This window comes from Hyperoodon ampullatus (assembly GCF_949752795.1).
Source record: "Hyperoodon ampullatus genome assembly, chromosome: 10".
In the NCBI taxonomy this organism is placed as follows: Eukaryota; Metazoa; Chordata; class Mammalia; order Artiodactyla; family Ziphiidae; genus Hyperoodon; species Hyperoodon ampullatus.
In genome coordinates this window covers 38,700,799-38,720,284 of record NC_136923.1, presented here as the reverse complement: position 1 = coordinate 38,720,284, position 19,486 = coordinate 38,700,799, and the positions used below count along the sequence as shown (strand labels likewise).

The 19,486-nt window shown below is 56.6% G+C and overlaps 4 protein-coding genes across 6 annotated transcripts; 1 reads left to right on the top strand and 3 right to left on the bottom strand.

Moving 5' to 3' along the window:
- Window positions 1–491: 491 nt before the first annotated feature.
- ZMYND10 (zinc finger MYND-type containing 10) lies at window positions 492–4,638 on the bottom strand (the record flags this gene model as incomplete). 2 transcript variants are annotated; one of them, XM_079713871.1, is made up of 12 exons in its annotated part: window positions 492–567; window positions 655–780; window positions 901–1,022; window positions 1,105–1,230; window positions 1,477–1,649; window positions 1,985–2,085; window positions 2,176–2,264; window positions 2,342–2,479; window positions 2,592–2,645; window positions 2,772–2,888; window positions 4,014–4,122; window positions 4,514–4,638. In XM_079713871.1, the coding sequence occupies 12 exons, from the start codon at window positions 4,636–4,638 to the stop codon at window positions 492–494; spliced, it is 1,356 nt and encodes a 451-aa protein (XP_079569997.1). The 2 variants fall into 2 exon arrangements, with proteins under 2 accessions (XP_079569997.1, XP_079569998.1); XM_079713872.1 differs by lacking the exon at window positions 4,514–4,638 and adding an exon at window positions 4,378–4,469.
- Window positions 4,639–5,796: 1,158 nt separating this feature from the next.
- On the bottom strand, window positions 5,797–8,987 carry NPRL2 (NPR2 like, GATOR1 complex subunit; the record flags this gene model as incomplete). The annotated part of the gene is made up of 11 exons (XM_079712338.1): window positions 5,797–6,001; window positions 6,088–6,230; window positions 6,496–6,613; window positions 6,689–6,782; window positions 6,901–6,937; window positions 7,057–7,154; window positions 7,246–7,382; window positions 7,756–7,864; window positions 8,019–8,187; window positions 8,289–8,380; window positions 8,910–8,987. The coding sequence occupies 11 exons, from the start codon at window positions 8,985–8,987 to the stop codon at window positions 5,934–5,936; spliced, it is 1,143 nt and encodes a 380-aa protein (XP_079568464.1). The 3' UTR covers window positions 5,797–5,933.
- Window positions 8,988–9,195: 208 nt separating this feature from the next.
- Window positions 9,196–11,578, top strand: CYB561D2 (cytochrome b561 family member D2; the record flags this gene model as incomplete). 2 transcript variants are annotated; one of them, XM_079713779.1, is made up of 4 exons in its annotated part: window positions 9,196–9,299; window positions 9,723–9,872; window positions 10,346–10,383; window positions 11,075–11,578. In XM_079713779.1, 3 exons carry the CDS (start codon window positions 9,746–9,748, stop codon window positions 11,576–11,578), a joined length of 669 nt encoding a protein of 222 aa, XP_079569905.1. The 2 variants fall into 2 exon arrangements, with proteins under 2 accessions (XP_079569905.1, XP_079569904.1); XM_079713778.1 differs by lacking the exon at window positions 9,196–9,299 and having other exon boundaries at window positions 9,746–9,872; window positions 10,261–10,390; window positions 11,053–11,578.
- Window positions 11,579–12,803: 1,225 nt separating this feature from the next.
- Window positions 12,804–17,454, bottom strand: TMEM115 (transmembrane protein 115; the record flags this gene model as incomplete). The annotated part of the gene is made up of 2 exons (XM_079712470.1): window positions 12,804–13,585; window positions 16,604–17,454. 2 exons carry the CDS (start codon window positions 17,452–17,454, stop codon window positions 13,381–13,383), a joined length of 1,056 nt encoding a protein of 351 aa, XP_079568596.1. The 3' UTR covers window positions 12,804–13,380.
- Between the last annotated feature and the right edge of the window lie 2,032 nt (window positions 17,455–19,486).

Sequence of the window (19,486 nt, the reverse complement as noted above, 5' to 3'; positions counted from 1 at the left end):
GAGCGGAGGAGAGCGGCGCAATGGAAACCTGGGCGCCCGGGCTGTGTCGGCCCGCAGGCAGAGTGGGGCGGCGGGCGCGGCGAGGGGCTGCCCTCGCGGAGTCCCCGCCCTCCGTTTCCTATCCTCCCTTCATCTAGCGAGCAACTCCCCTCCCCCTAACAACCACGACGACCTCAAAGGGCCACGCGGAAACAGGCGTGTTTCTGGAAGCTAGCTTTACTGTACTGGAGGAAGAGGGTCCCCACATCCGACCCTTGCCCCCGGCCCAGGCCTCCTGCCCCAGCTTGCTGAGGCTGCACCCTAAGCCTACCCGCCGGGTGGAGCAGGAAGTGGCGAGTGCTTTGCTGGGGGAGATGGGTCAGCAGCTCTTCCCGCCTGCTATCCTCACCACCTGGGAGGCTGGGGCGCTTGCAGAGGCCGGACTGAGATCCAGAGGTTCAGGGGCACGGGGTTGTATGGCATGGGTGGTCGGCCCTCAGCAGCTGCAGCCTTCACTTGGCTCTGTCACCCTGGGCTGCCGGGACACAAGCCTTTCCATGCTTCTCCCAGTGCTTGACTTGGCACTCCCTACAGGCAAATGGGCCGGTGAGGATGCCGTGCTATGAGAGGTATGGTAGTGGGACTCAGGGGTCCAAGGTCCTAGGATACGCTCACCTGCAGCAATACCACTCATTCTGGCATCGTGAGCAGCGCTTGGAGGCCTCTGCATTGCAGTAGGCACAGCGGGGCTGCTCTGGAGCCACTGCCTCTAGCACGTCCAGCCTGTAGGTCTCCGCCCACCTGGGAAAAGGGTCAGGAGGACTTGGCTGGACCTGGTGGGTGGGTGGACGGGAGCAGCCCTGCCCACATCCATGTCTTCTGCCTCCCTTCTACCCTTTCTGCCAGCTCAGCAGGCCTCACCTTCGTGCCTGCAGCCTCAGTTCCTGCTCCGAGGGGCTGAATACATGCTGCAGCTGATGCTTGGCAATAGCCTGCCACTTGCCTCTGTTCTCTCGCTCTAGCCGCTCCCAGATTTCTGGGATCTGGGGAAGAGAAGTGGAGAATGGCAGGGAGGAGCTGGTAAAGTGGGCAGTGGTCCTGAACAACTAACTTCCTAGTGCCTACCTGTTCCAACACCAGGTCCTTCTTAGGGGGCTGGGCTTCGGTCAGGGCCAGGTGGGCCAGGAAACCCTGCAGGTCTGCCAGGTTGGGCAGCTGGTCGAGCAGTGTGTCTGTGAGGAAGGCCCGAAGCTGCAAGGGTGTCCAGGGGAGGCCAGTGTGAAGTGGTGCCAGTTAGAGGGTCGAGGAACAAAGAGGGCCTGAGCTGGGCTGAGCTGAGGGTGCCAGTGGGACCCATGTCCTACTAGCTGCTGTGTCACCTGAGGCCCAAGGTGTGGAGAGAGGGCTGGGGCTGAGGTGAGTGGGCAAAAATAAACATCAAGGGAGGCATGGGGCAGTGCTGGAGCGCTGGTGACTGGTGTGGGAGGAGTTCCCTACCTTGAGTAGCTGTCCTTTGGCAAAGCTTGTGAGGCAGTAGCGGGCCCGGGCCTCAGGGCTTAGCAGCAGATTGTACAGGGCGATCCACACCTGCCCATCCAACTTGCTCAGCTTTTGCTGCTCTGAGGGGGACACTGTCTGCCAACGGCCGCTCTCAAATTGCTGCAGCTTGCCTGGGGAGAGGAACCAGCATACTGTGTGCGGGCGTTGCATGCTCTGTGAGTGAGCCAGCTGCGTGGGCTAGGGACTGACCACTGTCTGGGCACAGGATGTGCCCATGCTGGGGCGCTGCTCACTTCAGAGCAGGGTGAGTCCTCAGTGGTGGACACACAGGCCCTGCCTGCTGCAGAGTCCAGGTCTAGGCCCACTTTGGGTGAGGCATCCTGGTATTCTCTGTGGGCAAGGGGGCAAAGTTTTCTGCCTGTGTGCAAGCTGCCCACCCCATCAATCCTGGAAGATGTCCTGGAAGCAGTGAACTGGGGCTTAGGCAGGTGGAGGAGGACCTTACCACCTTCCTGCCGGCTCCAGGGACTGTGCTCCAGCAGTTCCACCAGGAGACAGGGCAGATTGTGGGTGCTGAGCATGCGGCTCAAGGTGCTCAGGGAAAGGCTAGGGACGGGGATGGAGAGGTGAGCTGAGGCTACAGGCCCAGGCTCCCAGCCCTCCACTGCAGGCCCCAGGCTTAGCAGGACAGCCCACCTGTCCACACAGTCTGTGATGTAGCGCAGCACTGAGAGGGCCTTCAGTGCGATCTCAAATTCCATCAACTCTGCCTGCTTCTGCAGCTCCTGGGGTGGGGCACATGGTGTTCAACCTAGGGGAGCCTGGGTCTAGCCCTTGCCAACCTCCGGGAACCTCAGCCCACCTGCATGGGGGTGCCATACTGGGACTTCTCCTCCTCAGGGGGGCCACCATGGCCACTCTGGGCGACCAACAGAGTCAGTTTGCGGTGGCAGTAGTCCACCAGGTCCAAGATGGTGTCCTCTGCTGACTCACACACCTCCTGAGGGGCAGGTGGAGGGGAAACATTCTGCCTCTGATGCCCTTCCCAAACAGACACAACCCCCCTTGCTGCCAGACCCTGGCCTAGCCAGTGGGCAGGGCTGGTGCCTCACCTTGTGGAAGAATACTGTCTCCAGGAGGTTGATGATGGAGGCCTCATGGTGTAACTGTCAGATAAAGAGGAGGACAGGGCCCTGGGCTGCTGAGAGAGGGATAGGGGCTACCAGCTACTCTCTCTAGTCCAGGGCCCTCTGAAGGGGTGGGAAGGGGTATGAACCGATGGCCCAGCTCACCACCATGTAAATGGGAAAAGTGTTCTGGGGCTTGAAGTCTTCCAGCCTGCACAGCACAGGGAACACCTTCTGCTTCCACATCTCCACTGCAATCAGCTCCACCACCAGCGTCGGGATCTTTGAACGGGAGGGGAAAGGACAGGGATGAGGTGGGCCTACCTTAGCCTGGCAACCCTCCCATCTCTGGCTCAGCCCAGCCCAGCAGACTCTCCTATGCCCCATGAATTCCTTCCCGCTCCCTCTCCTGCACACCTTCATTTCCAGCTGCCCCCAACATCTCTGTGGGGGCATTCCCCAGGCTTCCTATTACTGGCCCTTGCCTTGTCCCCAGGCTGCCATGCTCCTCCTGCACCTGAGCCCTTGTCAGGTCCTCCCCCATTCAAGTGTACCTCTCAGGCCAGCCCTCCTACTCATGCCCTCTCTCGTCCCTGTCCTTGTTCTCTGGCCTTCCGAGGCTTTTGTGTGCCTTGGTCTCACTCTTTTTTTTTTTTTTTTTTTTTGCGGTACGCAGGCCTCTCACTGTTGTGGCCTCTCCTGTTGCGGAGCACAGGCTCCGGACGTGCAGGCTCAGTGGCCATGGCTCACGGGCCCAGCCACTCCGCGGCATGCGGGATCTTTCCAGGCCGGGGCACGAACCCATGTCCCCTGCATCAGCAGGCGGACTCTCAACCACGGCGCCACCAGGGAAGCCCTTGGCCTCACTCTTATTCAGGGCCCTTCACAGTGCCCTATTCCTACCTCACACCCCAGTAGGGGGCTCCACCTTTTCCTTGCAGAGGAATCTTTCTGTCAAGTGATATTTCAGGTCATCTACTGGTGCCACCTCCTGGCTCACATTCCAGTTAAGCCAGTCCCTGGTTTCTAACTCCCTCTCTCTCATGTTGGGAAGGTTGCCTTCTTCTATGACAAAGTCCCATCCCACTTCAGTGGGTGCCTCCCTCTAGCCCGACAGTCTATTCAGGAATGCCTTTAGAACTTGGGCCCTTCCCCTACAGCCTAGGCTGTTCTAGGATCCAGGATTATCTCCCTAATCAACTCACATTCTGCACCCCACCTGGCATGCCAGGGTCCTGTCCCATAGGGCTGCAAAATCAAATGTGAAACACACTTTTCCTTTTCCTTTGGGGAGGACAGGGGTGCCAGCCAGAGGGAAGTGCAGGCACCCAGGGTGTTCCTGAGGGGTAGAGTGGTGGGATGGGGGGTGGTGAGAAGACAGGAACCCTGCCTGTGACTCCAACATACCTTCCCATGGGTGACCAGCAGCTCCTGGATGGGCTCACCCTGGCTGGCCGTGGCATCAAGGATAGCCTGCATGTTCAGCTTCTCGAGGTTCTCATGCTGCTGGTTCCACCTGCCCAGGCAGGGTGTGTGTGCATGTGGGTGCACATGTGTGCAGTAGGAGTGGGTGCGGGGGTTGGGTCCTACTGAAGCCTAACCGGGTCCAAGGTGGCTCAGAACCATATAACCCTGTCTCGGAGAGCTTTACCTCCCCACCGAGGGGCCCGTCCACGCCGGGCAACCCCTCCCCCCAATGTCAGGCCCACACTCCCCCACTCAAGGACTCTGACCCCATGACTCCACCTGACCCCGGATCCAGCTGCCTCACCCTCCGGAGCCCATCTCGCGCAGCTGGAAGCTGCGCAGTCCCCGCACTAGCACATCAGCCTCCCCGGGCAGCAGCAACTCCAGGTCGCCCATGTCGGCGCAAGGGACAGGAAGCGGGAAGGTGGGGTTCGGCTGACCGCGAGCAGCGGCCTGCGCTGAGATGGGGATGCTGACACGCTTGGGGACCACGGTCTCCTGCGGAGCCGAAGTCTGGGACCCTACAGTTGTAGAGCGGTTGCTGCGCGTCAGTCCTCGCCGCCATGGAAACGGTTAGCTCAACGCCTGCGCACTGCGGCCTGGGTCCCGCCCCTGCTGGCGGCCTGCGCTGGGTCCCGTCACGCCAGCGTCTGCCTGCTTGCCAGGCTGCGGGTAGCAACCCTCCTTAGACTCCTGGAGCTTTCTCCCTCACAACTGCCTGCGGCTCACGGGTCTCCCTGAGTTAGACTCTTGCGGCCTAGCTTCCTCCTCGGATGGACGTCAAGTCGGCCCGCCCCCCACCAGCTCTCCCTGTAGCTGCTCCCTCTCCGCCCACACGGATGCTCCTCTCCGTGGCCTCCTCGCTCCAGTATTCCTCGCGCGCAGCTCCACCTTGTTGGCTCTACACCCGAAATACTGCGCAGGGCTCACAACTTCTCTCCATCCTAGGCCAGGCTGCCATCACCTCTCATGAGGTAACTACTGTGGTCTTTTTACTGGACCCATTTCCACCCTTGACCTTCCTGAGTAGCCAGGAGTCTTTTTTTTTTTGGCCGCGCCGCGTGGCATGTAGGATATTAGCTCCCCGACCAGGGATTGAACCCCGGCCCTCGGCAGTGAGAGCCCTAAGTCCTAACCATTGGACCGCCAGGGAATTCCCACCAGGAGTCTTTTAAAGGTGTACATGAGACATTACTTCCTCACATGAGTGTGAATCTGGCTGCCTCTGGCCCTCAAAATACTATGTCCAAAGCAGCTTACCAGCAACTGCAGAATCAGGCTCTTGCCCTCTCTCCTACCTCGGGACTTCATTTCTTCCTCCTCTCCCCCTTGCCTTCTACAATATGTTCCAGCCCCATGGGCTTCCCTTGGCTTCCTCATACATCCTAAAGTGGCTTTTGCTTCAGGGCTTTTGCGCCTGTTACCTCTGCCTGGAATACTCTTCCTCCTTCAGAGTTCAATTTAAGTCAGTTCAGCTAGGCCTTCCTTGAGAATCTGATGCAGAGCAGCCTCAGCTCCCATCCCAACTCACTTTTCATCTCAGCTTCCCAATTGATTCTTTCTGGCTATTTATTTGTGTATAATTAGCGGGCACTTTTATATGCCCATTGTTGGTTCTGGCCACCAGATGGTGCTCCAGGGCGTCGGACCATGGCTATTTCTCTCACTGCGAGTTCTCTCTGGTGGCTGACTCAGAGGCAGTATTCGATAAAGGTAGGTTGAAATGGATGACTTTATTTATAGAAATGAGGGTTAACCTTGAGACAGTATGGACTAGTTTGTAGGTCTAGTCCTCATGCACCAGGCAGGGCTTAGGAGAGAATAGCCATAGCTGTGTGCCTGGTCCAGCCCCCACCAGCCTCACTTCCAGCAGATGATGATGTTGGGGTCATTTTCCAGCCGTTCATCCAGCTCTTGGTAGCTCATGCCTAGGTGGTGTGGTGGAGGTGAGGTCAGAAGCCTTGGCTTGGCCACCCTGCCCTAACCCCACCTCAGTGGTCCTGCCTGCCTCTACCTGTCTTGCAGCAGATCTCATCGTAACTGTGGCAGCCTGTGTAAAGCCTGGCAGGGTGGCTCCGCTCCTCCCGAGACACCCGCACGGGATACTTCTGTAGTCGCCGGATGAGGTTCTTCATAAGCCCGAACTGGATCAGCTTCCTGGGGTGAGGGTCGAGGAAGAAAGGGGTGATGCTCTGGCCAGGCCTCCTTCTAGCCAGGCCACTCTCCCCTCCAGTTTTGTTTCAATGACCAGACTGGCCTTCAAACCCATCACCTCCAGGAAGCCTTCCTGGAGTAGCAGTGCCACATGATTCTGCTCACTAGGAATCTCCTGCTTTCTCTCTGACCCAGGGCTTGGGAGAGACACAGAGAGTGTACCTGCCCTCAGGCAAACCTTCCATGCCCCAGGGGATCCCCCTCTGACCGTTCATCAACGTGCTGCAGCTGTTGGGGGTGGCGGCCAATGAGATCTCTCACAGTAGTGCCAGGGCTCAGGCTGCAGTACAGCTGGAACACATCCCGGAGACTGGCCCTCTTGTGCCCTGTAGGCATTAGGGGTCAGCTCTCCAGGTGGCCCTGCCCTCCCTGAGATGGCCTCCCCCAGAGCCTGCCAATACCTTGCTTGGTCACGTAGGATAGACACGCCTCCTGCAGGGACTTGTCATCTACCAGGTCCTGGACCTTGGGCGTCGGGCAGTACACATTGGAGTACTGGAGGGTAGCAGGAGGCACAGGGGCCTGAGTGAAGGGCTTGGAAGTCTGATACAGCCCCAATTGGGCTCAGCCACATGATCCATTCTCCATTTAATCAGACCCCAGACACACCTACCTGGAGGATGGACACCAGTGTCACAACACCATAGTACCTGGGGGAGATAGCTGTACTCAGCTTCTGAGGGCCATGTCTTCCCAGCTCCCACACTCAGGGCCCCTGGGCTCTTCCTGACTGGTGACCCTGTCCTGAGTGTCACTGTTCCCCACTCACAGCAGGTTCTGGATGGCGATGCGCACCAGGTTGAGCTCCACGTCTGCCTCAGCTGAGATCTTCTGGACGTGGCGGAAACCATCAATGTAGGGCAGGATCTGGGCAGGGAAGAGCAGGGTCAGTAGGGGTGGGATGAGGCCAGGGCTGTGGCCAGCCACAGGTCATCAGAGCCAGGGAGGGCTAGCATACCTGTTGTGTGGTGAGGTCCCACTGTGAGTTGAAGAAATCCTCCTTGTCTTTGGTAAAGACAGGCACATCATACTCCTGGGCCACAGGAGGGTCAGGACGCTGCTCTATCACCTTCAGGTGGATGGTGTTAGACTCATCTGCAGGGGACCCCACCCATATCCTCAGTGCCATCTCTTCCAAGAGGCCATCAATTACCATCCAGTCCTCCCAGCCACCCTTGAGGCAGGAAAGTGACTCTGGGTAGGGCCATCTTCCCCTTTTATGGAGCAACAGACTGAGGTCCATACAGGGGAAGGAACACGCCCAAGGAGCAGAGCTAGAGAGCTCTACTGGCCTCCTCCTCTCCAGCCCCATCATGCACTGGACCCTGGACATCATCAGCCCAGCTCATGGCTATTTCCTGGCCACCAATTTGTTCACGAGTCTTGTCCTTGACTGGGCTCACCTTCCCCTGCCACTTTCCCATCCCTCCTCGACCCCTCTGCTCTCCTTGCGGAGGCTGGGCCATACCGATGGGCAGAGTGCACCGGCCTGAAGCATTTAGCTCCTCCAGCAAGATGGTCATGATGGGCACCAACTTCTGTTTGCTCTCCTCCGTGGACACGAAGCTGCTCTCTAGCTGGATGGAGCATGGACAGCATGGTGGGCACACTCCAGGACCCTTGGCTGGCATCCTACCCTGGCAGGTTCCCGGGTCTGGAGGGCTTTGGAGACATGCGAACACCTTCCCTAACTCTGCCTGCCCATCCACCCAAGCCCATCGTGTTGCATACCTCCAGTGTGGTCAGGTAGCCAGCCAGCTTTTTGACGATGGGCTCAAGGGCACAAGTCTTGGCCTGGGCATCACACACAAAGCCTAGGTTGAAGAGCAGGGCATTGCGGCTGTACTTCTTGTGCTCGATGCACACGGGGCAGCCAATCAGTTTCTTCTCCATGGCTGTGCTGGACGAGGGGAACAGATGGGAACAGAGTCAGGCTCCTCTCACCCCCAAGTCTGTCCACTCCGCCTGGGAACCCTCCCAACCCCCCAGCTAGGGCCTCACACAGTGATGAGCTTATTCTGCAGCTCTGGCTTGGTGATGATGTACACCTGGACGGTGTCAAACAGCTCCCGGGAGATGAAGTCCTCGGGGACCTGTGGAAGGGAGTGACAAGAATCCCCTTAGTGGACCTTATAACTAGGTGGAATACACAGGGTGACCCCCAAGACCTAATCCCTCTTCTCCAGGGTTTCTCCCCTCTCCCATCCACCCAGGCCTACTCTTTTGTGTTTCCAAACACACATTATGTTCTCACCTACCTCCTGGCTTTTGCATATGCTGTACCCTCCACCTGGCACACTCCTGCCTCACCTAAATTCTTATGCATCCAGGGATACTAGTGGATCACCACTCACACCTCTCGTAGAACCTGGCACCTCCCTTGGGCCCCCACAGCCAGATTTCCCACAATCACTGCCTATGTGAATGTTTGTTTGCCTTGCCACACCGGGAGCCTGGGACTGGGTCTGAATATACTCTTGGTTCACGATTTTCCGCGAATGAAGGGGTGGCGTGCCTGCGTGCAGCACGGGGCACGGGGTTCTACCGCTTCCAGGCAGCTGGCTGAACTCCCCCGAGCGTCCCTCAACCTTGCCTCCCATGCCCCAAGAGCCCGGATGGCACCTGATAGGTGATCTTGGGTCCCAGCGTTGGGTGGAACTCGCTGAAGAATATGCATTCGATGCGGCAGCTACTGCCCATGGCGCTAGTGGGGCCGGGGTCCGTAGCTGGCGCCACTGTCCCTGGGAGCACCTGTCAGAAACAGCCCGGAGGTTTGGGCTGCCTGGTTAAGGACGCCTGCGCACTGAACACCCGTGAGGCCATCTGCTCAACAGCGCCTGTGCAGCGCGACTCAGCCGTGTGGCTGTGGGGGACTGTCCCAGGAAGTCCCGGATGGGTAGGCGTCGCACCCGGAAGTTAAGAGGCTCCGCGACGGAGCGGCAGGGCGCGCGGCAGAGCCCCGAGTAACCCACTTTCTCGGGAGGGAACCACCTCGTCAGGTCGGCGCTGCGGGTGAGGCAGGTGAATCCCTAGCGTGTAGGGGAAGCATGCCAGCGGCAAGTGGGGAGGCTGTGCGCAAAGGGACTCAGGCCGTAATTTCGACGCAACTGGGAACTACAATTCCCATAGTGCTTCACGCCCTTCCAGCAGGCGCTCCCGCCCGGCGACGGCGTGATGCACGCTGGGATTTGTAGTCTATTACACGGCCTTGCCCATCTTACCTGGAAGGTGGGCCAGTGATCAGTGCCAATCCAGATGCGGGTACACGCTGACAGGCCACCAGTCCTCGACTATTCCTGGTGCCTGCCTTAGTACTGTCCCTTCCTACCTTAACTTTTTGGAAGAGAGTGGCATTCCTGCCCCACAACCCTTGCTCCAGTGAAAGGAGTGGACAGCGGGCACCAGAGACCCTTGCTTACTCTGCTATGCTTTCAGGCTACAAGCCGGCCTGGTTGACCATGGCCCTTTCTGTGGAGACCGAGTCGCACATATACCGAGCTCTGCGCACTGCATCTGGGGCTGCTGCCCACATTGTGGCCCTGGGCTTCACCATCTTTGTGGCTGTACTTGCCAGGCCTGGCTCCAGTAAGTAGAATTCATAGTTGACTTTTGAGAAGGAAAGTGTCACTTTTCCTGGGGAGCAGGGGCAATAGTAAGCCTTGGGTCTGACTCCTGGGAAAGGCCTGGTTGGCTGAGGGACATGCTATGCTGGAGGAGTAAGTGGGGTGGAATAGATGAGAGTTGGGGCTCTGCCAGCTTGGCCAGGTCCCATAGAGTACCTGGCTTCTCTTTTCTTGGTGCTCCACTTAGCTGCCTCTTGCAAAGTGCAGGGGGAAGGAGGGAGGACTGCCAGAGGAGTGGCAAAGCATGGCTTCTGATCCAGGGAGGGTCCAGGAAGAGATGATAGGTATGGGGTCAGTTTGTTGCAGCAAGAGGGGGCTTGCATTTTGGCAGCATCTCCTTGGGCAATGAGCTACTCATACTCCTCAGCCTGTGGGGATTGGCGTGGCTGGGTTCTTCTTGCTTCAGCTTCACGAGGCTTCCTCTTCTCATTCCAGGTCTCTTCTCCTGGCACCCCGTGCTTATGTCTCTGGCTGTAAGTAGTGGGCCTGGCCAGCTCTTAGGGATGGGAGGGAGCATAGCTATGGGTGGTGGTCTTAGCGCCCTCTAAATGTTAATGAACACTTAATATCTGTTTGAAGTAATGGGATGTGGGGTTGGATGAACTGTATGCTCCAACTCCTGCCTATAGTTTATATCCCACGCTTGAACTAGAGTATTCGAGATGCAGGGCAAATGGGTTTGTCTAAGCACAAAATGAGGCTTTGTCCACCTCCAGGCAGGAGGCTTAGAATATGCATTTGGGTGTACCTGCGTCCCTTTTCACCTTAATTTATAGTGATGCACCTAATTTTCCTGAAACAGTGCACCCACGTGGCCAACTCTTGCCAAGAAATTGTATCCAGTCCTGTGTCAGAAAAACGCTTGTGAATCATTTATAACTGCCACATCTCAAACCTTGTGTTTGCTGGGTAGCACAGCAGAGATGACATTTCAGAATACCACCTAGAAGCAGTGTGGAGAGGTACCTCCTGCTGGTTACTCAAAGCAGATGTTCTGTCCCAGATGGAATTCTCCACTCTTGTGCCACCAAATAGATACTCGTTAGTGGGGAGAGAATGAAGCGGAATCTGCCCACACTAGCTGGCAGCTTAGGTTATATCTAAAGCTTTCTTCCCTTCTGCTGGGCAACACTCTCATTTAGTGTCCCATCCCTGTCTCCCCAGTTCTCTTTCCTGATGACCGAGGCACTGCTGGTGTTCTCTCCTGAGAGTTCGCTGCTGCGCTCCCTCTCGCGGAAGGGCCGAGCACGCTGCCACTGGGTTCTGCAGCTGCTGGCCCTGCTGTGTGCACTGCTGGGCCTGGGCCTTGTCATCCTTCACAAGGAACAGCTTGGCAAAGCCCACCTGGCCACGTGGCATGGGCGGGCAGGGCTGCTAGCTGTGCTGTGGGCAGGGCTGCAGTGCTCAGGTGGGGTGGGGCTGCTCTACCCCAAATTGCTGCCTCGATGGCCCCTGGCCAAGCTCAAGCTGTACCATGCCACTTCTGGGTTGGTGGGCTACCTTCTGGGTAGTGCCAGCCTCTTGTTGGGCATGTGCTCACTCTGGTTCACTGCCACAGTCACCGGTGGGGTCTGGTACCTGGCTGTGCTATGCCCTGTCCTTACCAGCTTGGTCATTATGAACCAGGTGAGCAACGCCTACCTGTACCGCAAGAGGATCCAGCCGTGAGCTCTTCCCAGAACTAGGGGAAGCCTGGATTTGCCCCTCAGTGTGGTAGCCGGGGCTGAGACCTCCTGGACTCTCTCAGCTGACTCGGTCACGGGACACCTCAGGCACTGGTGCGGTCACGGGTAGCCGGAGTCCTTTGTGTGACATTATTACTTGCTCCTCATGCTGGAGTACCTCCCCTTTCCTTCTTTCTCTGCCATCCCAGAGGAGTTTATGGCTCATGTGTCTGGATGAAGTTGGGTTGCAAAACTGCCCCCTGCCCACAGCAACTCAACTTGTGCTGGTATGTCCAGAAATGAGAGAAGAGAAAAAAGTAAAATAAAATTTTAAAAAAGACTGAAGGGACTTTCCCGGTGGTCTGGTGGTTAAGACTCCGCACTTCCAATGCAGGGGGCGTGGGTTTGATCCCACGTGCCGTGAAGCGTGGCCAAAAAAAAAAAAAAAAAAAATATATATATATATATATATATATATATATATATATATATATATATATATATATATATATATATATAAAGACTGAAAAGACTGGATGGGAGGAACAGCCCAAAGCTGGGGATAGTTCTTGCTAATGCCATCAGCATGAAAAAATGGGCAGCTGGGCAAGATGGGGACCTGTCCCTGGCTGCTCACTGAGGGGCTAAAGCTCTCTTGGCACACTAGCCCCCCGGATCTGGCTGCTAAGCACCCCATGCCACCCAGGGCCCTAGCAGGCCCGAGGGCTGTAGCTGTGAATGGTGCGGCTGTGTGTATTTCAGTCTCCCAGCTGCTCACTATGTTGGAGTTTCTAGACTGTGGTGGTCAAATCTGGGCAATGACAGGATGGGAGCTGGGGATGGGCTGCCTCCCTAGGTGTCAGGCCCTGAGCACTCTGTCTTGGAGGTGAGCCATGGATAAGAACAACTCCTTATGATAGAGAGGCGCTTAATTATCAGGTCCTCCAGGCAGGGCCTCCTTCACCAGGTAGTGCAGGGAGGCAGAAAGTAAGTAAGAGCCTGAGGTGACAGCTCTGGGAAGACTGCTTGACAGTGGGCATGTGGTGGTGAGGCAAGGGGGAGTGTGATGGGGGGAAGGGCATGAGGGCAATGGGCTTTTTATCCAGCTGGAGTAGCCTTGGTGACCGAGCCCTTGAACCTAGAGTTACGTTCCTGTCTAACTGCAGTTGAGCATGATGAGGGGGCTGCACAAGGTGGTCTAACAGAGCCCAGAAGCCATACCTCAAAGAACTGCTTTATTGATACTGCGAGGCTGGGCGTGGCTGCCCACTCAAGTGGTCCTGTAGAAAATACCTGGGAGCTGTGACTGTTCTGGCCCAGAAGCAGCTATGGCCACAGCAGAGGGAATCAGAAATCTTGACATGAATGTAGTCTCTTTGCGGGCGGGCAGGGATGTACAGCCCTGCACTGGCTCCTGCACTGGCTGGACCCCCAGAATGTTTTTGGCAAATCCTTGCCTTGGCTCAGGCTCTCGGCAACCAGTATCAGGTGTGAGGGTTGGCCTAGGAGCCATGGCACCAGTGCCCCTGCAGCCACTTGCTTGAGGCTGCCTGCTGAGGTACAGTCTTACCTCAGATGGCCTGGGCTGGCTGTGCTTCAGAGGCCCCATGCCTGGCATAGTGGTTGTCTGGAGTTGGAACCAGGTAGCAAGAATCCTGGGTAGTGTTGGCGAGAAATAGCAGAAGGCTGTGGCAACCCCCAGCAGGCCTTCTTCCCTCTCCTCAGAGCAGTCAGTGCCCTGGAGTAGCTGAGAGTGTGTCAAGGGGGGCTTGGGAGAAGAGGTGCTACGCTCAAGGTGGTCTAGAGTTACAGCTTCGGGGGAGCTGCCTCAAAGGTGATCAGGCTGGATTCTGGGACAGGCCCCTTCCCTGGGAGCGTGGGGGCCTTGTCTGACGGCAGGGGGCTATCCACTTTGGCCCCAGCCTCCTCTTCGTCGTCTTCCATGCTGGGCCAGACGGACTGGTCCTCCACTCGCTTCAACCGCTCGTTGAGGGCCTTCAGAGCCAGTTGCCTGGGGCCAGGGGAAAGATGACAGGTCACTCGGGATCTGAACTCAGCTCATGCCCTGCACTCTTTCCCCCAGGAAACTGACATGCCTTACTGCTCACACTCCTCTCTCAGAACCCTATGGGTTCTCCTTCCCCATACAGGGCCCAGGGCTCCACAGGGATTAGATTAGGGCACACTCTGCCATCAGAATGAGGACCCAAAGGCTGTAGGGCCTTCCTTCCATAGCTGGGGCACCTCCAGGCTGAGAAGGCCAGCTGGGTGCCTGCCAGCCTGCCCACAGGCCAGCCCCAGGAATGGTTCTGAGGATGGTGCCTAAGGTTGGGCAAAGCTGGTGTCCCTGGGCAGACAGGTGGAAGGGCAAGTCCCTGGACATGTGAGTTTCTGCTGGGCACTGGCATCACGTTCAAGGCATTACTTCTCCCCCTCTCCTTGTTAGGAGTATTTTGAGCCTCCTGGCAAAGGTCTGTGGGGAAGTTTGGAACTCAAGCACCTGCCTTGGCTCTCAGCCTGGGAAGCAGGGCCAACCTGGGTCAGCTCACCCCTCCTAACTGACTCTAATATTCTCCTTCCGAGAAGAATCTCCAAACCCACCAGGACCTCTGTTAGGGCAGGAACACACAGCGTCCTAGCAGGAGGACAGGAAGGAGAAACAATCCATGTGGGTAGGGCACAGGCCAGAGCCTACTGGTTCCACTAGGCAGACCCCTGGAGACCCCGCACTGAGGGGAGGTGGGAAAGTCCACTAGAAGAAAGTATATACGTGCACTTGGGACCCTGCCCACCAGGAGTTGGGATGCCCATGCTGCCAGGTAACACTTCTACTAGTGGTCACTGTGGACCCCTGATGCCTCCAACTCTGTGCCACCAGCACGGGGGACCTGTATAGCCTTCCATGTTCCAGCAGAAAACCAAAATCTCCACCATGCCAGGGAACATGACAAGAGGGACAACAAGAACACAGGCACAGAAAGCCCCAGCACACTTCCACCCTGTCCTCCAGCCTGGCACCATGGCAACTTGGCACAGACAGGATGCTGCTACCCAGGCTCCCATTCTGGAGACTGCCTTGTCAATTCTGTTTAAAGCCTGCCAAGGTAGAGAGATGGTGGCATGCTAATCCCTCCCTCACAAGGGTCAAAGATAGGAACCCCTGCCTCCCACTATCACTAGCTCTTTGGGTCAGGGAATGGTGTGCAGCAAGACGTCAAACTGGTTGGTGGAGTAACCCCATCCGCAAGCAAGGTAACAACCACAAGACTATGCCAAGAACCCACTTCCTGACACCCCCCCACCCCGATCTGCCTCCACCTGTCCATTTTCTTGGGGCTGCGCAGAGGTTTTTCGAATGTTCAGCCAACCCTAACAATCCAAGATCTCTCACTGCGGGAGGGGCCACCACTGTGGCCTGGGATCACCTGAACAGCTCTGAGGACAGCTCAGTTTCTACCAGGCCCAGCCCTCCTGACCGCATCTCCTCCACTGGATAAGATTAATAGAGACCTCGGTCTTTAGGATTCATCAGCCACAGAGACACAGACTGTAGAGCCCACAATCAATCTCTGCAGCATGCAGTGTGTACTTTTCAACACCTGCCACCTTGGACCATAGTAACCTGTGGCCTTCCCCAGCTGGAAACTCCTTCAAGAAAGGGGTGTGGCCCACACTCCACAGCCCCAGTGGAGAGTAAGCACAGGGACAACTCCAGCTGAATTCATAAAGCTGCCTGCTAAGAACTCATTTCACAGGTGAGCAAAAGCAGAAGGCTTTGACAAATGCAGAAAGTATGAACAGAGCCTGCTCTAAATTTCACTACTCAAGTACCTGCATCAAAAAAACCACTCAAGAATAATGTTGAGGGGGCTTCTGGTGGTACAGTGGTTACGAATCCGCCTGCCAATGCAGGGGACACGGGTTCGAGCCCTGGCCAGGGAGGATCCCACATGCTGCAGAGCAACTAAACCCATGCGCCACAACTACTGAGCCTGTACTCTAGAGCCCACGAGCCACAACTACTGAAGCCCATGCGCCTAGAGCCTGCGCTCTGCAACAAGAGAAGCCCACGCACTGCAGTGAAGAGTAGCCCCCACTCGCCGCAGCTAGAGAAAGCCCGCGCGAAGCAATGAAGACCCGACGCAGCCAAAAATAATAAATAAAATTAAAAAAAAAAAGAATAATGTTGGAAACAGAGCTGTGACCACTCTCGTAAGTCCACAGACCTGGGAGAGGGAGAAGGAGATGGATTAAAAAAGATCTGTCCTGCCCTGGCCAAGGTGCATTCAGTGAATAATTCAGTTGGGATTCCTGACGGTGCAGATGGCTTGGTTTACAGATAATGAAAAGGTTGTCTCTACTTCCTGGTGTGGTCAGCAGGCTCCCTCGGTGGGTCATGTGGCTGTCCCCTGGGTTTGGTGACACATGCCTGCCAGAGTAGGCGGGGGGTGGTGGGGGTGCGGGGGTGTGTCTAAGTCTAGTTATACCCCAGGCTTCCCTCTCAATAAATAAGCGGCAGAGAAGCGCAACATCTGAATTAAGGCTCAGGAAGAGGGTGTAGTCCAGCGTTTGGAAACTAGAGTGGCCCAGACCATCTCTTAAGGATCCCATGTCTCCTTCTCTGTCCCTCTCTCACAGGGAAAGAAGGACCAGAAGGGTGTTTCTGGCTCCCACAGGACTAGTGTCTAGGATATGGAGATTCTGAGACAAGGCCAGGGTTACGTGTACCTGGCTCTCCATTTGCCCCTCACACAGCTCAAAAGGAAGCAGGGCATTTCTTGAAACTTAAGCGGCCTGAGTGGTGAGAAAGGCCACTTTTACTCCCTAATTTTGGAAAGCACCTCCTGCAGCCCAGACACTTAAATGCTGAGCTCCAGGCCACAAGCTGGCTTTTCTCTCTTTCTGAATCCGCCCCAACATCTGACTGTAGGCTGCCAGCCTACATACAGCAAGCACCTCAACAGATGGAATGTGACTTGATTAATGATACTCTCCTAGCTCGACAAGGTTTTGGAAGATTCCACAGTACCTTCTCCGCTCTGCGTCTTGAGGGTCTGTGCCTGGGAGGCTGATGGTGATGGAGGATGGGGCACCCACATCATAGCGCTTCACTGTCTTCTGGCATATCTTTACCTTCACCAGGAGGCCATGCACCAAGTTCGCCAAGAGCCCCACCACAGGCTGCAGGATCTCAGGGAAGAAGGTGGCAAAGGCAAAGTGGTCGGCCATGTCGCCTCGGCCTCGGCTATGGCGCTGGTAGAAGCGAAGATACACCCAACTGGAGATCAGCCCAAAGCCATAGGAGGCCAGCGCTGGGCTCTGGAGCAGTGTGGCCAGCCGCAGCAGCAGCAGCAGTCCCAAGAGCAGCATGGGCACCACACTGACACGCACCTGAGGCACTCGCAGGACCACACAGTCCCCCATGGTTTGCTTGAGTGCCACCAGGACACCACCTAGGAAGCCCAGGGCGCCGTGGATGCGGACAGTGAAAAGGTACACCAAGTTGAAAGAAGCCATGTAGGTGAGGAGGTAGGCGAAGGCCCCCAGTAGCCCCACAGACACGTTCACCACTGAGAAGAAGATGAGCAGCTCCAAGGCCCCCCAGAGGGGCTCCAGCAAACGTCCAGCCACCACCACTGTGGCCAGGCTGATGGCCACATCCCACACATGCTGTTCCATCAGCCCATGGGTGGCCAGGGTCCAGATCCAGAAGTTGGGTGGAAAGAGGTAGCCTGGGGTGACCGCCAGGCAGCCCGTGTCCACGGCGAAGGACAGCAGGTAGAGGACTAGTACCGCAGCGCACAGAGCCTTCACCACCACGCTGGCGCTGGACAGGATGGCCCCCAAGTGTTGGCGGGCGCCCGGTAGGGCGCGCTGCATCTTCCTGGCGGGCGTCGGCCTTAGGAAAGGGTTTAGTGGGCTAGGGGCCTCCCCGGGGCCTCGTCCCAGTCCGGCCCCGACGGGAGGCCCGGGTCCGACCTAGTCACTGGCCTATGGCCCCGGTGAAAGCTCCACTTCCGGTCGGGTCGACTCCGGTCCCAAAGGGCAGAGCCGGGCCTGGTCGCGGGGCCGGGGCCTAGGCCCCTCGCCGGGGATCTGAGGGAAGGCCCTGGGCAGCTTAGGCACGCCTGCCTGCCTGCCTGCTCTGTGTGGCCACCGCGCCGACCGGACTGGCGGTGATCTCAGGGCTCGATCTTCTCCATCCACTCTGGGGCCCTACGGTCGACGCGGGACTGGAGGCTGGTTCTGGGCCGGAGTCAAGTCTGGTCAGCTCCGCCTCGGCCTCGACCGTACCTCCTCCCTTCTCAGGCTCCGACAAACAGCGGCGCTGCGCCTGCGCGCCCAGGGAGGCGGCAGGATGCCCTCTGAGCGTCGGCCTTGCGGTTCCGCGGCATGCTGGGACATGGAGTCCTCGGCCGGAGCCGGGACCGGCAGATATCAGGGTTCTGGGTAGAACAACAAGTCCCAGGAGGCTGTGCGCCGGAAGAGGAGGGTGTGCTTGGGAGTTGTAGTTCTCAGGACCGTTTCCGTCAGTTCTCCAGAGGTGGGGGAGGGTGAGCGGGCATCGGCAACATCAGGAGAGCGGCGGGTACCAGCGGCAGCACAGCTGCAGGCCACGCGCGTGCTGAATTTCCCGGAAGGATTGGCCCAGTGTGTGCCTGTTTATCTGAGTGGGTGTGTCCTAGTAGGCAGGTGTGCAGGTAAGAATGTTGGATGGTCCAGGGGGCGCGAACTCCTGGAACTTCCGCGGTCTGGTGTGTGCCCGACCCAGGTTGGAATTCTTGCTCTGCGTTTTGGCGGCTGTGTGACAATGGCCAAATTCCCGAACTTTGTTGAAACTCAGTTTCATGGACAGTAAAATGAAGATGATGACAGGACCTACCGTGAGGATCCAAGGGGACTGGCGTGTACAATGCCAGTCCACCCTGGGTGCTCAGTGAGTGTGTTGCCCAGGCTGCCCTTGTTACAAATGAGGTGGAGCCCATACTCGAACTCGGATCTCCAGCCCCCAAAGGGGTGAGACTGGGCTTCTCTTAGTGACTCTCTTCCGCACCACAGTCAATCGCTGATCCTGATGAAGAGAGGTCTCTCCACAAACATGGGTCAGGCTGGCCTTGGGCCTCCACCTCACTGCAACGGTGGCTTCAGGTAGGTTGTCCTGTGCAAAACTGATTTTTGTTTTTTGTATACTGAGTTAGTTTTTTAAAATGTGCATATAATTAAAATAAATATATGACAAAGTACATTTATAAAGTGCAGAATCCCTTCCTTTCCGCCACTGATCTCAGTACAACTGCCGACGTGTGCACAGCCTTCCAGATCACAAAAGGTGTTGCTTTCCTTTATCTTTGGGCTCTGGGTTCCTGCTGGATGCCACCCCAGGGTAGGGTTGCCAGATATAGCAAACCAAAATACAGGGCACTCAATTAGCATTTCAGTTAAACAATGAATAATTTTTTCAGTATAAGCATGTCTTCAATTTTTAGCATAGTTATGTCCCATGCAATGTTGGGAACATACTAAAGAATATTCATTGATTACCTGAAATTCCAAATTTGATTTGATGTTCTGAATTTTACATGGCAGTTCTACCCCAGGACCTCTGGGGCTGTTGTGGAGCATGGGAGCTGTCTCAGGGGTTGCTAGTTAGGCTTTGCTCTGTGGCCAACCCTTGCAGAGGGTGAGGAAAGGTGTCTTCACTAAGGCCTGGAATGCCCTCTTTTATTTATTTAGCATCCAAGGTCCCCAAGCCACAGGCCACCTCATTTCCAAAACCTTTGCTGGTTTCTTGCATCTGGGAGAAAGGATTTCTCCTAAGTCTCAATTTGCTCATCTGCAGTATGGAGATAAACTAATATCCAACTCTAATGTTGTGGTGAGGACTCAGCACAGGGTGAGTGCATAGTGTGGA